This window comes from Pyrus communis, chromosome 14 (assembly GCF_963583255.1).
Source record: "Pyrus communis chromosome 14, drPyrComm1.1, whole genome shotgun sequence".
Classification (NCBI taxonomy): domain Eukaryota; kingdom Viridiplantae; phylum Streptophyta; class Magnoliopsida; order Rosales; family Rosaceae; genus Pyrus; species Pyrus communis.
The window spans coordinates 978,603-998,270 of NC_084816.1; the positions used below are offsets into that span (position 1 = coordinate 978,603).

The 19,668-nt window shown below is 37.3% G+C and overlaps 1 protein-coding gene across 3 annotated transcripts; it reads right to left on the reverse strand.

Annotated features, from left to right (window-relative positions):
* Positions 1–1,932: 1,932 nt before the first annotated feature.
* On the reverse strand, positions 1,933–18,680 carry LOC137715364 (callose synthase 3). 3 transcript variants are annotated; one of them, XM_068454662.1, is made up of 44 exons: positions 18,514–18,680; positions 18,339–18,381; positions 17,951–18,171; positions 17,188–17,288; positions 15,978–16,099; positions 15,789–15,882; positions 15,500–15,610; positions 15,310–15,426; positions 15,070–15,162; positions 14,221–14,312; positions 13,735–13,861; positions 13,180–13,317; positions 12,883–12,959; positions 12,684–12,780; positions 12,071–12,193; positions 11,870–11,987; positions 11,007–11,341; positions 10,860–10,912; positions 10,664–10,724; positions 10,362–10,443; positions 10,229–10,278; positions 10,059–10,145; positions 9,417–9,551; positions 9,231–9,325; positions 9,013–9,100; positions 8,778–8,938; positions 8,516–8,636; positions 8,331–8,431; positions 8,111–8,249; positions 7,877–8,028; positions 7,384–7,493; positions 7,169–7,294; positions 6,981–7,049; positions 6,519–6,708; positions 6,281–6,437; positions 5,275–5,394; positions 4,954–5,072; positions 4,779–4,862; positions 4,412–4,524; positions 4,096–4,325; positions 3,182–3,979; positions 3,030–3,080; positions 2,708–2,893; positions 1,933–2,578 (listed from the first exon to the last, which is right to left on the reverse strand). In XM_068454662.1, exons 3-44 carry the CDS (start codon positions 18,153–18,155, stop codon positions 2,330–2,332), a joined length of 5,877 nt encoding a protein of 1,958 aa, XP_068310763.1. In that variant the 5' UTR covers positions 18,156–18,171; positions 18,339–18,381; positions 18,514–18,680; the 3' UTR covers positions 1,933–2,329. The 3 variants fall into 3 exon arrangements, with proteins under 3 accessions (XP_068310763.1, XP_068310762.1, XP_068310761.1); XM_068454661.1 differs by having other exon boundaries at positions 17,951–18,211; XM_068454660.1 differs by having other exon boundaries at positions 17,951–18,214.
* Between the last annotated feature and the right edge of the window lie 988 nt (positions 18,681–19,668).

A 19,668-nucleotide genomic window follows, 5' to 3' on the forward strand; every position in this document is an offset into this window, starting at 1 on the left:
ATGAATCCGAAGATGATTCCTTTCGTAAAGGAGAAACCTTTGCTTGGTGACGAGGTTGTGTGTAAACTTGGGATTCCAAGGTGCTTGTTTGCATGAGAACATTTTTTGACATGTGTGGCTTCGATTGAGTCCTTGTGACTCTTTTTATCACAAGCCCTTGTCAACCACTCATCTCTCTCCACCTGTCTTTCATCTCTCGCCCCTAACGCCATCAACATCCTTTTTGTTATGGAAGGAAAACGGCCAAGAAATTCAGCTTTTGCGTCACGACATGTCTAGCGAAATTACTCCTAGTTTGTCATTCTGTATACTTTTTCGACCGATTAAATGGCGCTAATCATTCGTGTAGTTGAGATCAAGAAATTTTTCAATGTACTAGAAATACGATATGATACATGAAAGGTAGTATTATAGTTAGTTGAATATAATTTTTTTTCAAGTTTCCGACCAAATTATGTCACTTACTGTATTGAATCGTGATCCCGGCATTAAATATATATATATATATATATATATATATCATTTGGATTATAGCTCAATGCCAGTTTTGTGGTGAATAAATTTTTAATAATACCCTCGTGATTAAACTTGCTATCAATCTCAATTCATACTGAAATTTGTTTGTTAAATTTCACGTGTGCGTTTCATGTGAAAGGATGAAAACATCATTTCAAGCATGGTTTACATAATTGTTTGGGCCCAAAATAATATTTTGGGCTAAGCTTAGAATCATTCTCGGCTCAATAACTTTCATCTAGAATCTTGTTATGGGATGTCCAGTCAAGATTGGGCGAATCCTATTGCGAGGAGGATTGGTTTAGATAAGGGTGAGGTAGTTAGACCCTAGTGGAACAAGGAGTCTTAAAGCTGAAGATGCTTAGAGTTAGGGGATGAATCTAGTTCGTGAAAGAGCTTGGTTCAAAGTCCTATAGGAGTTAGGATATGCCAAAACCTGATCAATTTGAATGAGTTCTAATCTAAGTACATCTCTAGTTCGGCCATGAATGGGGTTCCCTGCTATAAATAGAGAAAGGAGTGCATCATTAAAGGCCCCTTCAAATCAACACACAAATTGCCTTGCATAAAGCTTTTCAACAACCTTGAGATTTTTTCCTCTCCCATTTCTTCCCGCCAACACACCTTCAATTTGAATAAACAGCACTATGAAAGCAATTGGTGACATCTTCAGTTTGGATAAACAACACTGGAGTCGTAGAATCAGCCGACCGAGAAGCACCTTCAGTTTGAATAGACAACATTGCTTCGAGGCCAATTGGTTATTTATCCAAGTTTTGGTCAACAAGGATTTCCAGGTCCTTGTTGGTAGAGATCATCTCATCAGTCTTCTCGGCGAAGTGAGATGTTACCAGGTTATCGAGCTTGGCACATTGAAAGCCGAGTTTTGTTTTATGATTGGATATTTGCAAGTACATTTTTGAGTTCGACACTTCGACGGCCGAACCACTTTTACATTCAAGACATTTATCTCTTTCAAGTATTTGTGTCTGTATAGTCTGGTGCCAATTTGGCGTACTTATACTCTCGCAAATATAATTACCGAGACAAAACCCGATCCCAACGATTTCTGAACTTCGAAGAAACTAGTAGCCTTGTCTTCAGACTCTAGAACCCGAAGACCGAGACATGTTCCTTCCTCGGCCACAGTCACGAGATCATGAAGTTAACAACGCGCTCAACACCACATCACCATATTTTACTCCCCGACCGAACTCGACTGACAAGTTGGCACACCTTGCACGCAGCCAAAAGATGTAGTCAGTTTATTAGTTACTCAACCTACGCGCTACATATGCTTGGTAGTTTTTAGGATCAACAGTAACACACAAGTTTCACAGCCTTGATAATGACGCTTTCACCCTTTGCATATGGCGAACACAGGTGCAAGAATTGGCAAACATGGTCTGCGTAAATGAGATTTCGAGTTCATTCATGTGATACCCGAACCCGAATAACAAAAAAATAAATAAAAAAACCCGAAGATCCAAAGAAGAAAGCGTTCATGCAATGCTTCAAGGCACAAAATCTCGAAAATCATTAATCGATCGGCTGCTAAAAACTGGATATAGAATCGATATACGCTCCCCATACATGATCAATGATATACAATATACATAACTATATACGTCTTCTACCGCATATGGTCTTCCGCCTGCTTGATCACACCCCGCATCTAAACCCGTAATGTAACGCAACCCAAACACACTGGTAATTACAACACATATGAAGGAGATATTGTTTAGCTAAGTCTGCCGACGGTAGCGAGGCGATTGAAAAATGAGCTCGAATGTTGCTCTTGTTACTAGTAAGGTTACTCCTTGTTCCGGGATGAGCGATCCTTCCGTTGCCCGCCAAGAATACGAGAAATCTGCAGACCTCTGCTGAATGCTTGGTTGAAGAGCATACGAGTCTGGAATTCGGAAACAAAAGGAAACCAGGCCAAGAATGCAACCGGGGTGAATAGAAGGAGACCCATAACAATCTCAAAGCCACGAGCAAGAGTCCGAACTGATGGCCATAAACCAGCCCTGTGCACAACAGGCTTGCAAGCTTGTGCAATCTGACAAGAGACGGGGACCACAAAATCGCGTTAAGAAATTCAAGGACAAAGAAATGCACGAGCATCGTTGCTACGGGGTGGATGTGTGATACTGAATTAAATTAAAGCAAGACGGGAGCATTCACTCACCAGAAGCATTCCCCAACCAGTTGGCATGAAAGCAAGAATGCAGACGATGATATCCTGCAGGGTCATGTGAGGCAACACAATCAAAGTGACCAAAATGGACACGAAAGTTATGAATATTAGTCCCTTGATCAGCCGGAACACAAGTTGGAAATCTGCGCTGAACTTTCGCCTCCCAACGGACACAGTCTGGAGAGAAACATAAACAATTAAGTTCCACAAAGGAAAAACATACAAACAATATTAATGGAATACAATTTTGTCAGTCAACCTTACATTGTGGCCTTTATGTAAATATCGATAATTATGCAAACTTGACACTCACCTTCATAACAAACAAAATAAGGACAATCACCAGCCACGAAATGCCATAAACCTGTTACCAAGTGAATTTAATATAACAATAAGTTCACAATTGGCACATCGATAGAAGAAAAGAAAAGGAGAATTTAGAGAGTGACCAGGTTAATTATTTACCATAACACTCTTGGTATGCTTTGCGATGTTCAGGTGATATACGAGCCCATACTGATAGATAAAGAACCGTAAGGATAACAGTATCTCAGCTGCAATACCACGTTTTCCGGAATATCGGAGATGCTCTTGTTCCTCCTCCCACCATGATTCCCAGCTTTTTTCAGGTGGAACACCTATACCCCCACGGTTGCTTATCCACTTATTCCAATCCGTCCAATCATCAACAATCTTTTGCCACTCAAACCCAGATGGATTGAACAGAAAGGGAGCAAAGAGCCAGGTAAACACCATAAACCACATAGATGCAGTGATCAAAATGTACGCAACAGAACTTCTATAAGTATGACCAAAGATCTGGTACACGACAAGTAAAATTAAGAGCTCAATGCCCTTAACAAAGTGGCTGCGGGAGTAAAGCCTATAGTTGTCAGCAAATTTGGCATGAAAAACCACAAACCCACGGCCTGTAGATCTATATTTCGCACCACCATGAAGTAATGTCCTTCCATAATAGTGGGTCTTCGTTCCAAGTGAAAATGTGAAAAATACCGGGGCCAATTGCAATTGCATCAATATGAATTCACTTAGTGCAGTTCGGAAACCCTTCTCCAAACCAATTTCCATCAACATAGGCAACGCCATCAAAAATCCTATTTGAACAAATGATTGAGACGCAAGAGCTACTTGAAGAGGCTTGTTGTCTCGAATTGCTCGTTGAGTGCTCAAACCCTCTTCAAGTCCACTAAGAACCAGATAAAGGCGTCCATAAAGGAAGACGTACACAGTCAGCACAGTTATCTGCCAGAAAAACATACCTCCGTGTTCAGAACTTTTGACTAGATACCTAATATTATTCTTAATTCTTAAAGACCAAAGTACTTAACATTTGATACCAAAACTAAAGATCAACGTACCAGAGTACTGTAGTAGAAACCAATTGTGGTGAAATAGCAAGACATCATTCGGAAAAAGTCGAAACGGTGTCCAAGTCGGTATATATCTCGACTGAGTGTCTGCTCCCCATTTCCATTAGCTATTTTCGCTTCAAACATAGAGATCTGGTTAAGGCCCACATCTCTTCCCTTCCCAACTTGTATGTACTCGTGATGAGTTACATTGCCTTCACGGAGTGTGGAATTAAAGCCTGAACCCCATACCATAATTAGAATATAATTGCCCACTGATAAATTGTGATAACGGATAATGTTCACTCAAATGCCTTCAACTTACCAGCAAATATGTCTTCACTCAAATTGATAACCTTGGATGCTTTACTGACACCCCCTCTGGTAAGGTGAAAGAGCCTATCAAACACATCCGGATGACCATAATGGAATCGAACCCTGGATGAGCAGAAATATTAAAACAGAAAAACTTTGGAATAGTAAAATCATAAAATTAGCAAACTGGAAAAAAAAAAAAAAAAAAAAAAAAAAAAAAAAAAAGATGAAAAGGGTAAAGGAATTAAACAAATGCAAGTACACACTCGTGCACACGATAATAACCCAGTACACAATATTTGTCTGCCAGGATTTTTCGTTTCAAGTTTTTCTTTTCCCAAAATTTAAAGTGGACATTATGAGGTAATATAACTTACTTGAGAGGATTGGCCAACAGTCTCTGACCAATAGTGACAAAACTGTTTTCCTGATTTGACATGAACCAAGCTAGAGAAGAAACACTGGATCAGATCAGGAAAGAATGTTAGTGATACCTAGACATTGTCAGTTTGTTATACAGCAATACGCCCTTAGTAACAACACAACACCTACCTTCCAGTAAATATATGCTCCCTAAGTCCAAGAATTGTAGGATTCCTCACCCCATCATGCTTCTCGAGAAATTCTTGCAGCAAATTCCTCATCTTCAAGGCTTCTTCCATGTAGTTATCCTACAAGATGGGTCAGATTAATTAACATTGCACATTGGGATACAGGCACCTTGCAAAAGTAATGAACTAATATGTTATCCGCCAACATTTTAACTTTTTGTAATTCAAAAACTTATTAGTCCAGTCAATCATCATTGTCTAAGCTTGCTCCCAGGAAAGTAAAATCCTGGATCAATCAGTCTTTTGATAACAACCACCATACCTGGTTCATATCCATTGTTTGCAAGCCTTCTCCACGTGTGAAAATAATGGCATGATTTTGATTCTCTGGTTTTCCTTCACCCAAAATAGCAGGTCCTGGAAGCTTTATGCGATAAATTACCTACGCATAGATAACAATACAATTTAGCAAAGGATATGAAGATTTCAAAGATGACAAAACCTAAAAAGCAAATAATATACAATTATATGTGACATGGCCTGCTCGAGGATAACAGTTCAAAAATTCAAAATACCTGTGCAGACAAGGTTAAAACAGTGGACTAACCACCTCCCCACCGTTCACAAGCTACAAACCTTAGTCCTTATTGACCTTAAACGACAATGAGCAATTCCCCTAAAAAATAATACATCTTTCCAATGTTCGAAATATGTGAGAACAAAAATGAATTAATCTACCGTTGAGACAGATATATAATCCTAATCTGTTTCTGACATAAATAAAACTTATTTGCTTCACAGACTATCTATGTCACAAACATATACTGAAATTAGGATTCTAAGCCAGCTGGTGTCCTAACTTTCTTAAGCAGTCCCCTAAATTAGGTTATTTTATTACTTTTTAGTTTTAGGTTTGTACCATAATTATGGTTGTGCTTTATTAAAACCCTTTCAGATATAAATACATTTCATTATCTCCCATATACCAAACCACTGCCTATCCGTCACTCATTCATCAACAGGCATGCAGTCAGAGCCCTTGCCACCCTCCACTCCTTGGGACAGGTCAAGTTTCAGAAGTAGGTTTTCAGTCATAATTTGACAGCCAATAGGCCCAAGACAGATGTCCTTCTCCTCAGTCAGACTCCAGTATTTTTGGTTCTCAACAATGAAAACTTTCAGTTCTTTAACTTTATAGGAAACTCAACACCACATAGGTTATAATATCGATATGGCCATTGAGGATCAAACATTCAACGAAACATGCCTTACAATACAATACAATGCCATTCAGACTAAAATTCATAAGTGTAGATTATAAAGCTTACTTGGTCCAGATTTTGTACGGGCTCTGAAGAATCAATTGACTTTGGTAGAGCAGCCTTGACTAGAGTAGAGTAATAAACTTTTTGGTTCATCTTCTTGGAACTATCTTTGCTAGGCTCCTCAACCTCATCAATATATGCCACACGTAGTGATGGATATCTGTTGCACAAAAATATGATCACCAATTAAAAGTTATGACAATCAGAAAATACCACCAGAATAATACTATCAGAAACATACGTTGTCATAAGCCTCAGAATGTCTTGAGCACGAGGATCACCAGATCGCTTGTGTATCCCATATAGTTGGCATGATACCACATATGTAAATTTCAAATCAGCTACTGCTTGACATTGTGCCCACAGTGACCTGCCTTCCTTTGATTGATCCTCAGAATTCAATTCTATGGCCTTATAGCCTTCCATTAAATCTGGAAGGTGATATTAAGCCAAGTTTACAGCAAACAATACTTTTATTAGCTTTCATTATATCTCAATTCAAAAGAAGTGTAAAACCCAATGCTATGCAAAATAGGAAATTTATATAAAATAAAGGGTATTGTTATTAGCACTCCAAAAATCCCATTTGGCACTCCAAACTTTCTATAATTAGAAAGAAAAATACACTTGTGATGAGTGTAGAATGAGATTTTTGGAGTGCTAATAACAGTTCCCAAAATAAAAAGATATAAAAATTAGGTACCATCATCTTGGGCCATATCGAGAAAAGACTGAAGCTCCAAAGCTTTCCGGTAGTACATCAATCCCCTTACTACCACCAGTTACGAAATTCAGTAAATACCAGAGTAGAACAATGTTCATAAAAAATATCTTGCCATCATTATGCTTTAAAAACACGTCTAAAATATCAGCACATAGGTGGAGAGATACCAGTACGAGTCAAAGTTTGCCCTCTATATGATGCCCAAAGGCGAAGTTCTTCTTCCAATTCATCTGATCCTTTAAGCTCCTCTTCACTGGTGCAATTGACACGCTGAAGAAAATTGTTCCACTCATCTGTTTGCCAACAGAGAATCAGTACAGAATTAAGTACTACAGGAAATACAATACATTAGCTCAAATCTCAGAGAGTACAAACAATAAACCTGGGTAAATTTTTTGCAAGTAGAAGAGAATTGAAACCCCATCTTCATTTGGCACTTCCAAATCACGCAATGAAAACAGAACCTCCTCGGTGTAGTAAGGAGTTAAAACACTACAAGAAAAATTATTACTTTAGAAGCAAGTACAACCAAAGAGAATAACAATCATATTTGCAAAGTTTCAGCAAGTTTTTTCATTTTACGGAAACCTTTCCTATAAAACTTCTGACCAACCACGTATCGACCTCAGAGCTCGGCTTGCAGAGATGCCTTTACCATAGTCTTAAGATTTTTAAATTCTAAAGACTCAATGTCATGGTCACTGTAACCCTCTCCTCCCCTCCCCTCCCTCCCTCATTTTTACAAGGTCCTAAAAGTACAAACCGGATTACACTGAAAAACACATCATTGTAAATTTCACCAAAAAAATGACTAATTCATAAATGATTTTTTTTTTTCAATAAATAAAAGATAAACAAAGGCAAAGATAACGTACGAGAAAGAGAGCATATTTCGAACTTTTGGTGCTGGAGGCATGTCCATAAACAATGAATTTGAGAAGAACGAAATCCGCCTTCTAGCTTCTAAGTTGGACGGTACATCCATGGCAGACTCTTTTGTCGTAAGCAAAAGATAAAGACGCTTAATCTGCCAAAAAAAGGTAATTATTGAGGATTACAGGATTTACTGAAGCTTCAAATTTGTAATCATCTCTCTACCAATGGCACACCTTCTCCCTCCACGCCTCTGTTACTTGTTGAATAGGAAATCTGATAGCCCCAGAAGATGCAAACAACTGATACTGTTGAGGTTGATCAAGGGGCATCATCCCTTCATGGCCAGATGCGCCATGGATTGAATCTACCAAACTACACAAAAAAATTGACAATGTAAGTAACGCTTGAATATGTAAATAAAAAATAGTATGCAATCACATCACAATGTGATACCTGGATATTTGGTCCTCCATCATTATGTCTCTAGTCACTACCTCCAGCATGTCCTGGAACAGAATCACAACTTGATCCCTTTCGTCCTTATTATTGTCCAGCTGCAAAACTCAAGCAAACTTGGTGAAGACCATTCATCAAACTGGCTGAGAAAATTATAAGCTAAACCAAATCTAAAATCTTACCAGATGTTTGATGAGCTTAACGAATTGATCATAGAGGCTAGGAAGAGCACTCATCTTGTATTCAACCAGGTCACCCGCCTCTATGTGCTTGTCAACCTCAGAAAATATATAATCTATAACCCTGAAATCCAATTAATTTGGCTTAGCAAGTGGTATGCAAAAAGTTAATTCTTACTAGTTGAAAATTGTGCACAAATCTTAGATGAAGTTTTATTTTCTCCAATGTTATAAGGCACTGCTTCTTATAATAAAAAAAACCTACTCTTTCTCACGTTCTCCCTGAACCAGAAGCTTGATTATGTTCCTAAATGAAGCATAACATTCCAAAACAGCACAAGACATGTAATTGTCAGCCTCAATCCTCTTTTTCAACTCTTTATCCTTGCCATTGCTGTCCTTGGCCATGTCTAATGCTATCGGGATCTGATGGGTACACACACAATCAATATGTGCATATAGGGATTCGAAACTTTCCTAAGAAGTACGCTAAAACTAACCTTGCTGGCAAGTAAAAATGGAGGCCACTGAGTAAGGGGGCCTAAATCACGATCAGCCCAATAAGGAACAAGCAAAAGGTTCATCTCCCTGAGAATTAAGAAACCTTAGCACACAACCAAAAGAAAGAACACTACGGAAAGAACCTGGAAAAGATGCACCACCATAACATTGAACTACTACAAGAAATCTAATATAAAAATATCCATTGCCAGAAAACCTATTGTTTATAAGATCCTCCTCTCGGAAACTACTTATTATCTTGTTCCATAATTGAGCAAATCTTGCTGCCTCTTTCTCTTTGTTGACTTCAACCTGGAAGAATTGAAGCATTAGTAAATTAATACAACCCCATGAAAAAGGAAAATAACAGTAACAAATGTTACATAAAGAAAACAAAGTTAACCTGAGCAAAGTTGCGAGACAAAGTAGCCTTCAGTCCTTTCTTCCTTGGTTGACTCTTTTCCGCCGGAATCAAACGGGCATTAAAAGCACCAGGAAGTGATTGAAAACGAGATCTCAGCATTCCTAATGTTCGAATCTGCAACCAATTTAAGAATAAGCACTAAAATCTTACAAACACAATCTTTTATACAAATCTAAAAGAATGGAGAAGAATTAGTTCCAAAATCATAAAGAATAATGTTAAATGCAGCACCGAATTATCATGTTTAAGCCCCTGGAAAGCATATAAATAAGGAGATATAGGTATAGAAAAGAAAGAGCTACATATTATACATACATCCCATTTAAATGTGAAAGGTGAAATTCAAATTCTACTCTCTCCAGAACTTCATGAAGTCTTACATGAAGTTCTTTCAGTTTGTATAGACAAACCATCAGAACTGCAAATCACGTATAATTTGTAACTTCATATCATGTAAGACTTCAGAACTTCATGCAGTTTGTATAGACAAACCAAAAACCTCAACAACTCTTGCAGCAGAAAAAAAAAGGAAGTTTGATCAATAATAAACACACGAAGCTTAAAAAGAAGCTAATTTGAAAAGTAGAATTAAAGAGCTATTTTGATCAATAATCCACTAACCTCTCCAAGACGACGGAATGCACCATAAATTCCTCCAAATATTGTGGAGAAAATGGCATACCAAATCTGGGTATCCATAAAATACACCTGAAAGGATTTGAGCATAAGAATACAATATACTGGACCGGATAACAAGAAAACAACAGCTATGAAATCAATATAAACCATACAAGGATAATTGGAGCCCAGAGTGCAATCACAACACCGATATTGTTCTTTGCTGCAAGGAAAATAAATACATGATAAACAACATGTTGAGGAACGAGATAACATTAAATGCAAAGAAGCCATTTGATACATTACCACGGGGAAAAAACTCGTGCCACTGAAAATTAGTTACACGTACACTCATGATGGCTTTTGTTGGACCAACTAAAGGTTTTATCTGGAAAGGAAAAGAATCATCAGAAACAAACAAATGGACCGAACAGAAGTAGAAACTACAGTTTTCCCATTTATTGATGTATACCCTATGGAAAGCATTAGGCTATGTTTTATACCCCACCCAGTTATCCCATTCCACCATTTATTGTTTTGAAGATTCATGTACTAACACATAACCCGTAAGAGAAAAAAGAGAAGTCCGATGTGGTTAAAGGAGACACCTCTATATAGTAACTGAATGCCAGCTTGGTAATTATGAGAAGTACCCAAAACATTGTGTACCTGAATAGTTTCAATAGATAGAAACACAGGTTATACATAGAAGACAATGATAACAGATAAGAAGCAATTGCATGTATCTTCTTTTTTCTCTTTTGATTTCCCATCCCCTTTATCTTCGGATCAACGGATTCTTACTTGAAAAGGGAAAATGTGCTCTCATGCATTCCCCTCCCGACATAAAGTCGAGGCTGCAAATAATAATGAATTCAGGCTATTCAGCAAATGTTAGGTGATAAAAAAATGCAAAATACATATAAAAATATCAGAACCTGTTCCACTTACCTGTGACCACCACATCATAAACGTCACAATCTTATAATTTGATCTCTCAAGGAATCTACGAATAAATGGGAACAGAAACAGCACCGCAGCCAGCATGTTTGGTGACAAGTAGATAACAACAGCCAAGATAAACAAAGAAGGTTGATGTCCACCATTGCCAAACCAACTTTTGATAGTTTGAGCAAACGCAGGAGGGTTTTTCCAACTATATGCATAAGTAATCGGTAGAATTACCACCCACCCAGCAGCTGTGATGACCTTCAAAATGTATCTCAACTTAACATGGAATGACATACTCCGCCTACCCTTCCAGCTAAGAATTACATCTAGAAACGCTGCACAAGTCAAGGAAAATAATCAATCAAAATTCAACAACTTCAACTTGGTATAATGAACAGTGAATACACGATAGCAACAATTGGTACATTCAACTTGGTCCAATGCTGAGTGGCACTCCATTCTGCCAAACCTGGCTATGATAACCAACCAATATTGATTGGTATCACATTGAAACAAAATTGTCTTTGTTGTCTAGTTTAGTGATTATAGCTTAATGATCTAGTAGCCTAGGTTAGTATCATTTTGAAAGATTACAGAAAAATCAGAATAGGGTATCACAGTACATCTTTATGGCCGTTTTCATTGGCCAGATGAATGACACTATTGCACACATTACTTTTGTGCATACCATGTAATCCAAGACTTCTAAAAACAAGGTCAACAAACTATCAAATTCTAATTCAACATAGTAATATCACACTTAGGTATTACATAAAAGGAAAGCAGTAGCACACAAAGGCCTAGAAAACAGAGAGAACAATAATGAACTGCAGCCACCAACACCTAATAACAAATTTAATTACCTTGCCCAAGTTTCAATACAGCAGCAGTTATGAAGACAGACAATGCTTTCGTGAATACATCACCATTAAATAATGCAGTAGGTTGCCCCGAGCCGTTCCAAGCAACAATTATCATAACCTTATAAAAATAAAGGTAAATTTCAGCAGTGTCATAGAATCAAGTACAGCTCACAGAAGATTAAATGGAAGGATAGACAGAACCTGTAAACATAGAATAAAGAAGCTCCACATGCGGTCAAAGCTTCTAAAAATATGCCAAAATGATCGTATCTCAACGAAATTAACTTTCCCCACCCATCGATCTCCACTAGCTGGCTTTTTATCCTGAATATTATATCAAGCAAAAGTTATGCATCAGGTGAGAAAAGCCTCTCTCAAATTGAACAGTAGTCACGGTACTAAGTAGCACCAGCAGAACAAAAATATGATTTTTTTTCAAATATGATCATCAGTCTTATCAAGAACAGTGTCCAAACAAATTTCCAAATAAAGTGTGTTAAAAAAAATCTTATCAATCACAAACTCAACACAATCTCAGCCATGATCTCAACTGTTATGGTCAGCTACGTGGATGCTCATCTATCACCAACAGGCAACAGAGACAAGTTTAAAAACTCACCTAACACTTAACTTTACTAGTACTATTAGTTGCTGATTTTTATTTTCTCCTTCCTATGTCTTAGAAGGCAGTTCCATTCAATCGGAACTAACTTCAATTTAAACTTGCACAAAAGAAACGTGTAATTCCCAAAAATACAGATTCTCATTATGAAAAGGGACAGTAACAAGAAAGAGTAAAATAAGCATGACTGACCTCGTTAATTTTATCAAAATGACGCTGATCAATAGGCATGCAAAAGAAATCAGCACCTGCACGCATTGGCCAGCCTAACCGGAAACAATCCACTGACCTACAGTTTCACAAAGAACATAAGAACTAGAGATATACAAATGAATGGGAGGGGGAGGCCAAGGGGGAGAGAGACAGATAGAGAGAAATTATATGTTTGTACCAAAAGTACTCATTTAAATCATCATAATTTCTCCACTGGGAATGCTTTGATTTCCCTCGTTTACTCCTTTCAGCCTCCTTTCAAGAGCAAAATCACAGAAACATGATGAGATATAAGCAATATGCAACAATAAAAATTCATCTTTTATTTTAGAAAGGCACCCTAAAACATGATGCTCTCCCCACCTGCCCAGCAGGATTTAAGAAAGGCAAGATGCAAGCCATTCTTTAGGAGTGAGGTACCACTCTTAAATTTATTGAAATTATAAAAAAAAAAAAAATCACGTAAAATACATACTTTTGCAATCACTTCATAAATTGGAGTCACAACTTTTCTCAAGAAAGCCTCTTCTTCGCCACCATAGGCTGGCTTCACATTCTCTCCCGTCATTGGACTGACATTCCCAGCGAGCATACCATACAATTCAAATGCCATCTACAGAAACAAATGAAACAAATGAAACAAATAAACACCCATGCATGTGCATTGGAGAGAAAACTTCTATGAGACTATGAGAGCATATCCACAAAAAAAAAAAAAAAAAAAAAAAAAAAAAAAAAAAATGTAGCATGCTATTACAATTTGAATGCTATCAATCTTCTTTTTTTTTTTTTTTTTGTTTTTTTTTTTTTTTGTTTTGATATAGAGACAATTTTCACATAAAAATATTAACAAACATAAAATCCTACAAATACGTCAGAATCAAGAAGGCAAACTCCCATTCCAATTTCCATTTGAATGACCCCGAAAGAGAAACGTTGAGAAAGAAAATTGTAATTTTAATATTGGTAATGAAAAAATGCCATAGAATTGTCGCACTTGTAACAAACAACAGGCTACATCTAAGCATACATGGTGATAGATATAACAAAGGCACTCTGGCATGAATCTCAAATTTGCAGCTTCCCCCCATATCAGAAGATATAGACCCATGTATAGTAGTTTGCGCTGTTGCACCTCTTGCTGTATTGTTGGTAACCTGAAAAAAAGAACCAAAATAGCATCGAATTAAATAGAGTGACAATTAATGGGGGAAAAAACTGATATAAGCAGAATATACGCTCCCATTCACATTACACAGGCACGAAATTTCCTAATTTTCAAAATGATATTCCATTTCTGTGTCAATCACCGCACATAAAAATAGAGCAGTACCATTTATTTGTGACTTGTATCAGTTGTGCCCCCTTGAACACACACACACACACCCAAGAGCAACATGCCCACCCAACTATACTATGGAATATAACCAGCATTATTTGAATTCCAGGTTACATGCTCAGTAAGATAAGTATGCAACTATTATCAGTCAATTGACATTGGTATAAGACATCTCACCAAAGGCTACTTTTCCGGCCCAAATACTTGCACCATTTTTTGTAGTTCTTGAAAAGCTTCTTCATCACTTCTGTCAATGCACGATCATCCAACTAACCAAAAAAAGTACAGAATTATGACACAATCAAGGATGAAAAGATCTCTGCTAATTCCAAGAAAGCACAAATATTAAGGTTTTACCTGCAGCACTTTTCAGAAAAAGACAGAGGATACATTAATATATTCTAATTTCACAAATTGGTTATCTTATATGTCAAACAAATTCTGTTTCAATCAAACTATGAACTGTCTCTCTGTGAGGCTTAGTAACACTAAAAATTAATTAAATGTTCTCATTCCCCGCCCTATTCAGAAGATAAAGGATACTAAACATTTCCCACCATAACTTAGTTATGACATATCTAAGATAAAATGGTTCATAAAGCCAAGAGTTTTCTCCTTTGAGAAGAAAGTCCCCCTTATTTAAGTGCAACAACATTAGTGCAAGAATCGTGGCATTCTAAAATAAGCTTTTGAGAGTGTCATCAGCTAAACCGCCAACGTTTCTGAAAAACACCACCTCCCCAACTCAAGAAACGTGGGTACCTCATAGATTTGCACCCAAAACTTTTAATTCTTTATTTTTCTAATGGAGCAGTAAAAGAATACTCTTGGTTTTACTGTGGACCGCTGGCAACACATAATAGCACTCAAAATGGTTTACTAAAGGAAACTCGACAGTAGCATAGTCAGCAATGAGGAGGCCTCACACTGTTTTAGGAAAATGTGAAACCGCAATACTGATTTACAATAACACATTTACTAGATAATATTCATGTCATCTGCCAAACATCCATGCCAGATACATACCTTAGGTTGTTGATCAGGCTTTGGAAACTGCCTTATGTGCACATTTGCAAGCAAAAGTATAAGGTGCTCCCTCTGATTTGCCACATTATCCTTCTGAAAATTGATTAGGTCAGTCCATGAATATTGGTTAAAAAAAAAAGAAATGCATTGCATTCCAACTGAAGAAGAGTAGCATTAATAAATAGGGCCACAAGGGCCTTCCTGCATTCTCAAGGTGCGAAAGCTGTCTAATTACGTTACCTGAAACCCAAACATTGACTGAAGCCAATCCAGAATGTCTTCCTCGTTTTTCTTATTGTCATCCTTTGGCCGAGGAAGACCCCTGGTGTTACGAAGAGCAAAAACAGCAGCTTGTACCTGCAAACAACATATCATTTGAGCACAAGTGAAAGCGGAGGTATACATACAAATAAGAATAATAAGAATTGACCTCTGGATATTTCATAATTGCTTGATTTGCACTATCAGGATCAAGTGGAAGGATATTGTAAGGGACCAAAAGCTGTGTCTTTTCTGTAACTTTATCATGAGCTTCCAAAATCTGCAAGCACCAAACATAAGTCCATTACCAAAGAACACTCCAACACACAGGAAACTAGTAAAATACAACAGCGGTTAAATCTTGACACTGAAAAAATAATCGCCATCATATAAAGTGCTGAGAGAAAGGAAAAGAAAAGCTTTACAAATCAGAAATGGAAAGAGTAACAGAGTTGTACCTCACGATCAACTTCCATAGATTGTGTCATTGTAACAGCCTTTAAAACCTCAAAGAGAACATTGGCAGTCTGGTATGCCTTGGTAAGCTGTGCACTGTATAGAAGGAAAAACCACCATCAGACAGAGCAAGGAGCAATTATACTAAGCACCCCCCCTAACAAGACCAACAATCTTCCAATGAAACCCACCGGTCAGCTTTATGAGTACTTGACAAAGCTTGAATATATTTTTTGTAGTAATGATGGTAGAAGCTCTGCATTTCACGTGCATCACTTTTTTTAACCCTTCCCTTGAGTGTTGGATCATTCTCCTGAAAAATAGAGAAAACTTTGCTTAGAGAACAGATAACACTAACAAGAAACAACTAACTTTTGGTTTTTAGAAACAACTAACTTTGATAAGATTTTTAAGATCCCATGTTAATCTCATTAGAGAGAGTATCAACATCGCAGAAAAGCAACTTTTGCTTCTTGTTTTGGGTGGAGTGGTTCGTGGATCTAACAACTTGGTCACGGAACAGACTCACTGCTCTCAAACCAAGATTTTCCTGGCATTGTGTGTGTATGTGGTTATTGAATGGTAAAACTCAGATAGACACAATAAAGGGTCCATGATAGTTACCTAAAAAGCGTACAGAAGTTCAAGTCTGTATGAAATTTTACCTAACTTTGATATAAATTCATTAGTACTTTTTCATGTCACGCTTTATGGTTCTTTGACATGAAACCACAGTGCACTGAAAAAGTTCTTAGGGGATTTACACGTTCCAGGCCTGAACGTGTTATAAAAATAAAGAAACCAATTTGACTTGAAAACAGAAAGTAAGTTTACTTCCACAGAGCCTAAGATAAAGAATTCCCCCCTATGAATAAGGTTTAGGGCAAATTTTCCACTAAGACCAAAACATGTCTGCAAGCACTGTCCACTTCTCTAAAGATGGCAGTTTAATTTGTCAGCTTGAGAATTTTAAAAAGGTAGTCACCCAGAAAACTGCATTAAGCAAGCATCTAAAGTTGGCTTAGAATATGACTACAAATTAATCACTCAATGGATCTGCAAGACCTAGTCTTTCTAAGTTTCAGCCCAAAATCAGAATAGCCCATAGACATCATTTTGCTTTCCATTCTTCCCTTTGTTAAGAAAGAAATTCAGTAGAGGGGATCTAAAGTTGGCTACAAAGAACTGAAGATTCATACAACAAAACCAATTTCTAAAGAACTGCGTACAGAAATGATGAAGAGCTTTCGTCCTGAGATGTGAAAAACTTTATGTACAAGGATACAAAATAATTGAGTTCATACAAAGGAACAAATTTTTAAAGGACTAAGCATCGCTGTAGCTGGAAAAATATACAATTATGAGCTTTATATGAAGATAATTAAACAATACAGCATATACCCTTTCAAGACGTTGAAGAAGGGCAGTTTTAAACTGACGAACGCCACGTCCACTAGAAGTGGGATCCAGCCTATGAGCCTTCTCAAAGGCATAAAATCGACCTACACAACATCCACCACAGAATTATATCTCGTATGGCCAACACAATAAAGTAGAACAAGACTGGGAACATTTAAATGAAAGAAACAAGATTGCCCTAGTGGAATATTTTAAAGATGGTTCATATAAAGAAAGAACCACCAAATAATATCAGTCAGCCCTTGTTTCTCAAACCAATTTCTAATTTTCCACAACAGGTGTAAGAAAAGGTGTGTTACTAAATATTTACTTTAATGAGACAGTGGACCACATATCAGACAACATAACTCAACTCTGACTGTGCAACGTGCACACATAGAATCTCTGAAAAATATAACAGACTTCTAACATAACTAGACAAACTCCAAAGCATCAATACATAGATGAATCCTCCATTCGTAAATATTAGATACAGAAAACGCTCTTACAAAGAAGCCACACATCCACCTATGCAGAGAAACAACTGTGTGTGCATGTGGAATCAAACCAAGCACAAAATGCATAAACGATCAAGCAAAAAAAAGGCTAAATTGCATTGCCTAAGCATTAGTTAGGTACCAACTGCATACAAAAATTGAATAATCTCCAAAATGCAAATGAAGAAACAGACCCAGATGAAAATAAATACTTAAAGCTCATTAATTCGCAATTCCAAACAAGCAACTGACTAAAGTGAAAAACTTACAGAGATAAGCAACTCTAGGATTGTGCGATTCGATTTCATTGGCAACACGAAGAATGGGAGCGATTTCGACAAGGGAAGAGGGCACGACCTCACTGTCGAATGCCGTCTCCCCAAGGTTCCCGGCGGTCTGGGTTCGGCTTATCCGCCTCTGCAGTGCCTGCTGAGGTGGCTGTTCCGAACCACCCCCTCTCGACGACGACGCCATTTTCCTCCTTCACTTCCTATCAAAACTTCAGAGCTCAATCACACTACTGGTCCTTCCTACTAAAACATATAAAATTCCAACCAAAAAAGAAAATTTCAAAAAAAAAATCAAAATTTGAACAAATAACAGAAAAATAAAGCTACAAACTTAAATAAACATAAAAAATAGCGAGAGAGAGATTACCGTCACCACCGGAGCAGAGAAGCTAAGCCATGAAATCCAGCATCTGAAACATGCAAGAGAGACAGAGAGATATATAGAGATTAAATGCGAATAATTACCAAAAATTTGAAAAAAAAATACGTAAAAAAATGGAGAATGCGATGGAAAAGGAATGTGGGAAAGTGGAGAGCTTTACAAAAACAACAGAAAGACGAGTGCTTTGCAGTGAGGGTGTTTCCAGTGGAGAAGAAAGCCTAGGAGAGAGAAACTGGAAAGCAGATAGAGAGAAAAGGGGGGGGATGCTGGAAGTTTAAGCTAAAACGAAGGGAAAGCAAAAGGGTGGAGGAGGGAGAGAGAGAGAGAGAGAGAGAGAGAGAGAGAGAGAGCTTACTATCTCATTGCTGCTGGAATGCTCTTCCTCCCGAAAGAGAAATTTTCTACTTTTTTTTTTCAACTTGTGGGCCCAGATTCTTTAAATCTAGTTTTACGATATTGCCCTTGTTTGCCTGCCATCTTGCAGATTTTGAATGACTGTAATGCCCTTTGAGATTGTTCCACTGCTCTTCTTCTGGGGTTAAATTTGTAACTAGGGCAATGGGTACTTCGGTCAGAAAATTTTTGAATATCACAAAAGTTAAAGATTCGGAAGTATCCGAGGTTGGCTTGGAAATAATGAATAGACAATTTCGGTCATCCGTTGTTGCTTTTACTTCACTCCTCTTCTGCCCTACCAAACGACACCAAATAGGAAGGGTCAAAACGGTAATAACAACACATGTCAAACCGCCGTAACAGCTGACTGTGGAGCTCAGGATTTTTTTTTTTTTTTTTTTTTTCCGATCTATAGATTTGTTAGATCAAGTAATAGACGAGTTCGAACTCAAGTTGTGGTGTAAGAGTTTCCCTCATCTTCATTGCCATGGTAGAGGCCCAACTAATTTTTGTTTACTTAAGGTAATTATATTCACTTAAAGTTTCAGTTTCAATTTGTTTGGATGATGAAAAAGTTATGTATTTATAATGCGTTTAATACGTAAAAAATGAGAACAAGATTAAATCCAAACCCGATTGGTTGTCATGCATAATTCAATACCCAACTTTGGAGAATTATGCTCGTTGTGAGTGTGCTGTAGAAGTACTTTTTGATATATTATTTGTTAAGTTGTCTAGTTGTACTATTACTTATACCATCTTTTTTATAAAAGTAAGACTCGTTAAAGTATATAAGTTCTGTCTTTATTAGAAATATTGTATGAATAAATGGTAAGAATAACATTTTTATTATTTAAAAAAAATTAAATAAATAAATATAAGAAGAATGGGGTGGAGGAATATTGTAAAACATGGAGGG

Coding starts and splice junctions, on each gene's coding strand:
- LOC137715364 (XM_068454662.1), bottom strand. CDS start 18,155: ATGGCGTCGTCGTCGAGAGGGGGTGGTTCGGAACAGCCACCTCAGCAG. Junction 11,342..11,869: donor TGTATTGAAACTTGGGCAAG/GTAATTAAATTT, acceptor TGACTTGTGCAG/CGTTTCTAGATGTAATTCTT. Junction 9,326..9,416: donor TGTCTCGCAACTTTGCTCAG/GTTAACTTTGTT, acceptor CAATTCTTCCAG/GTTGAAGTCAACAAAGAGAA.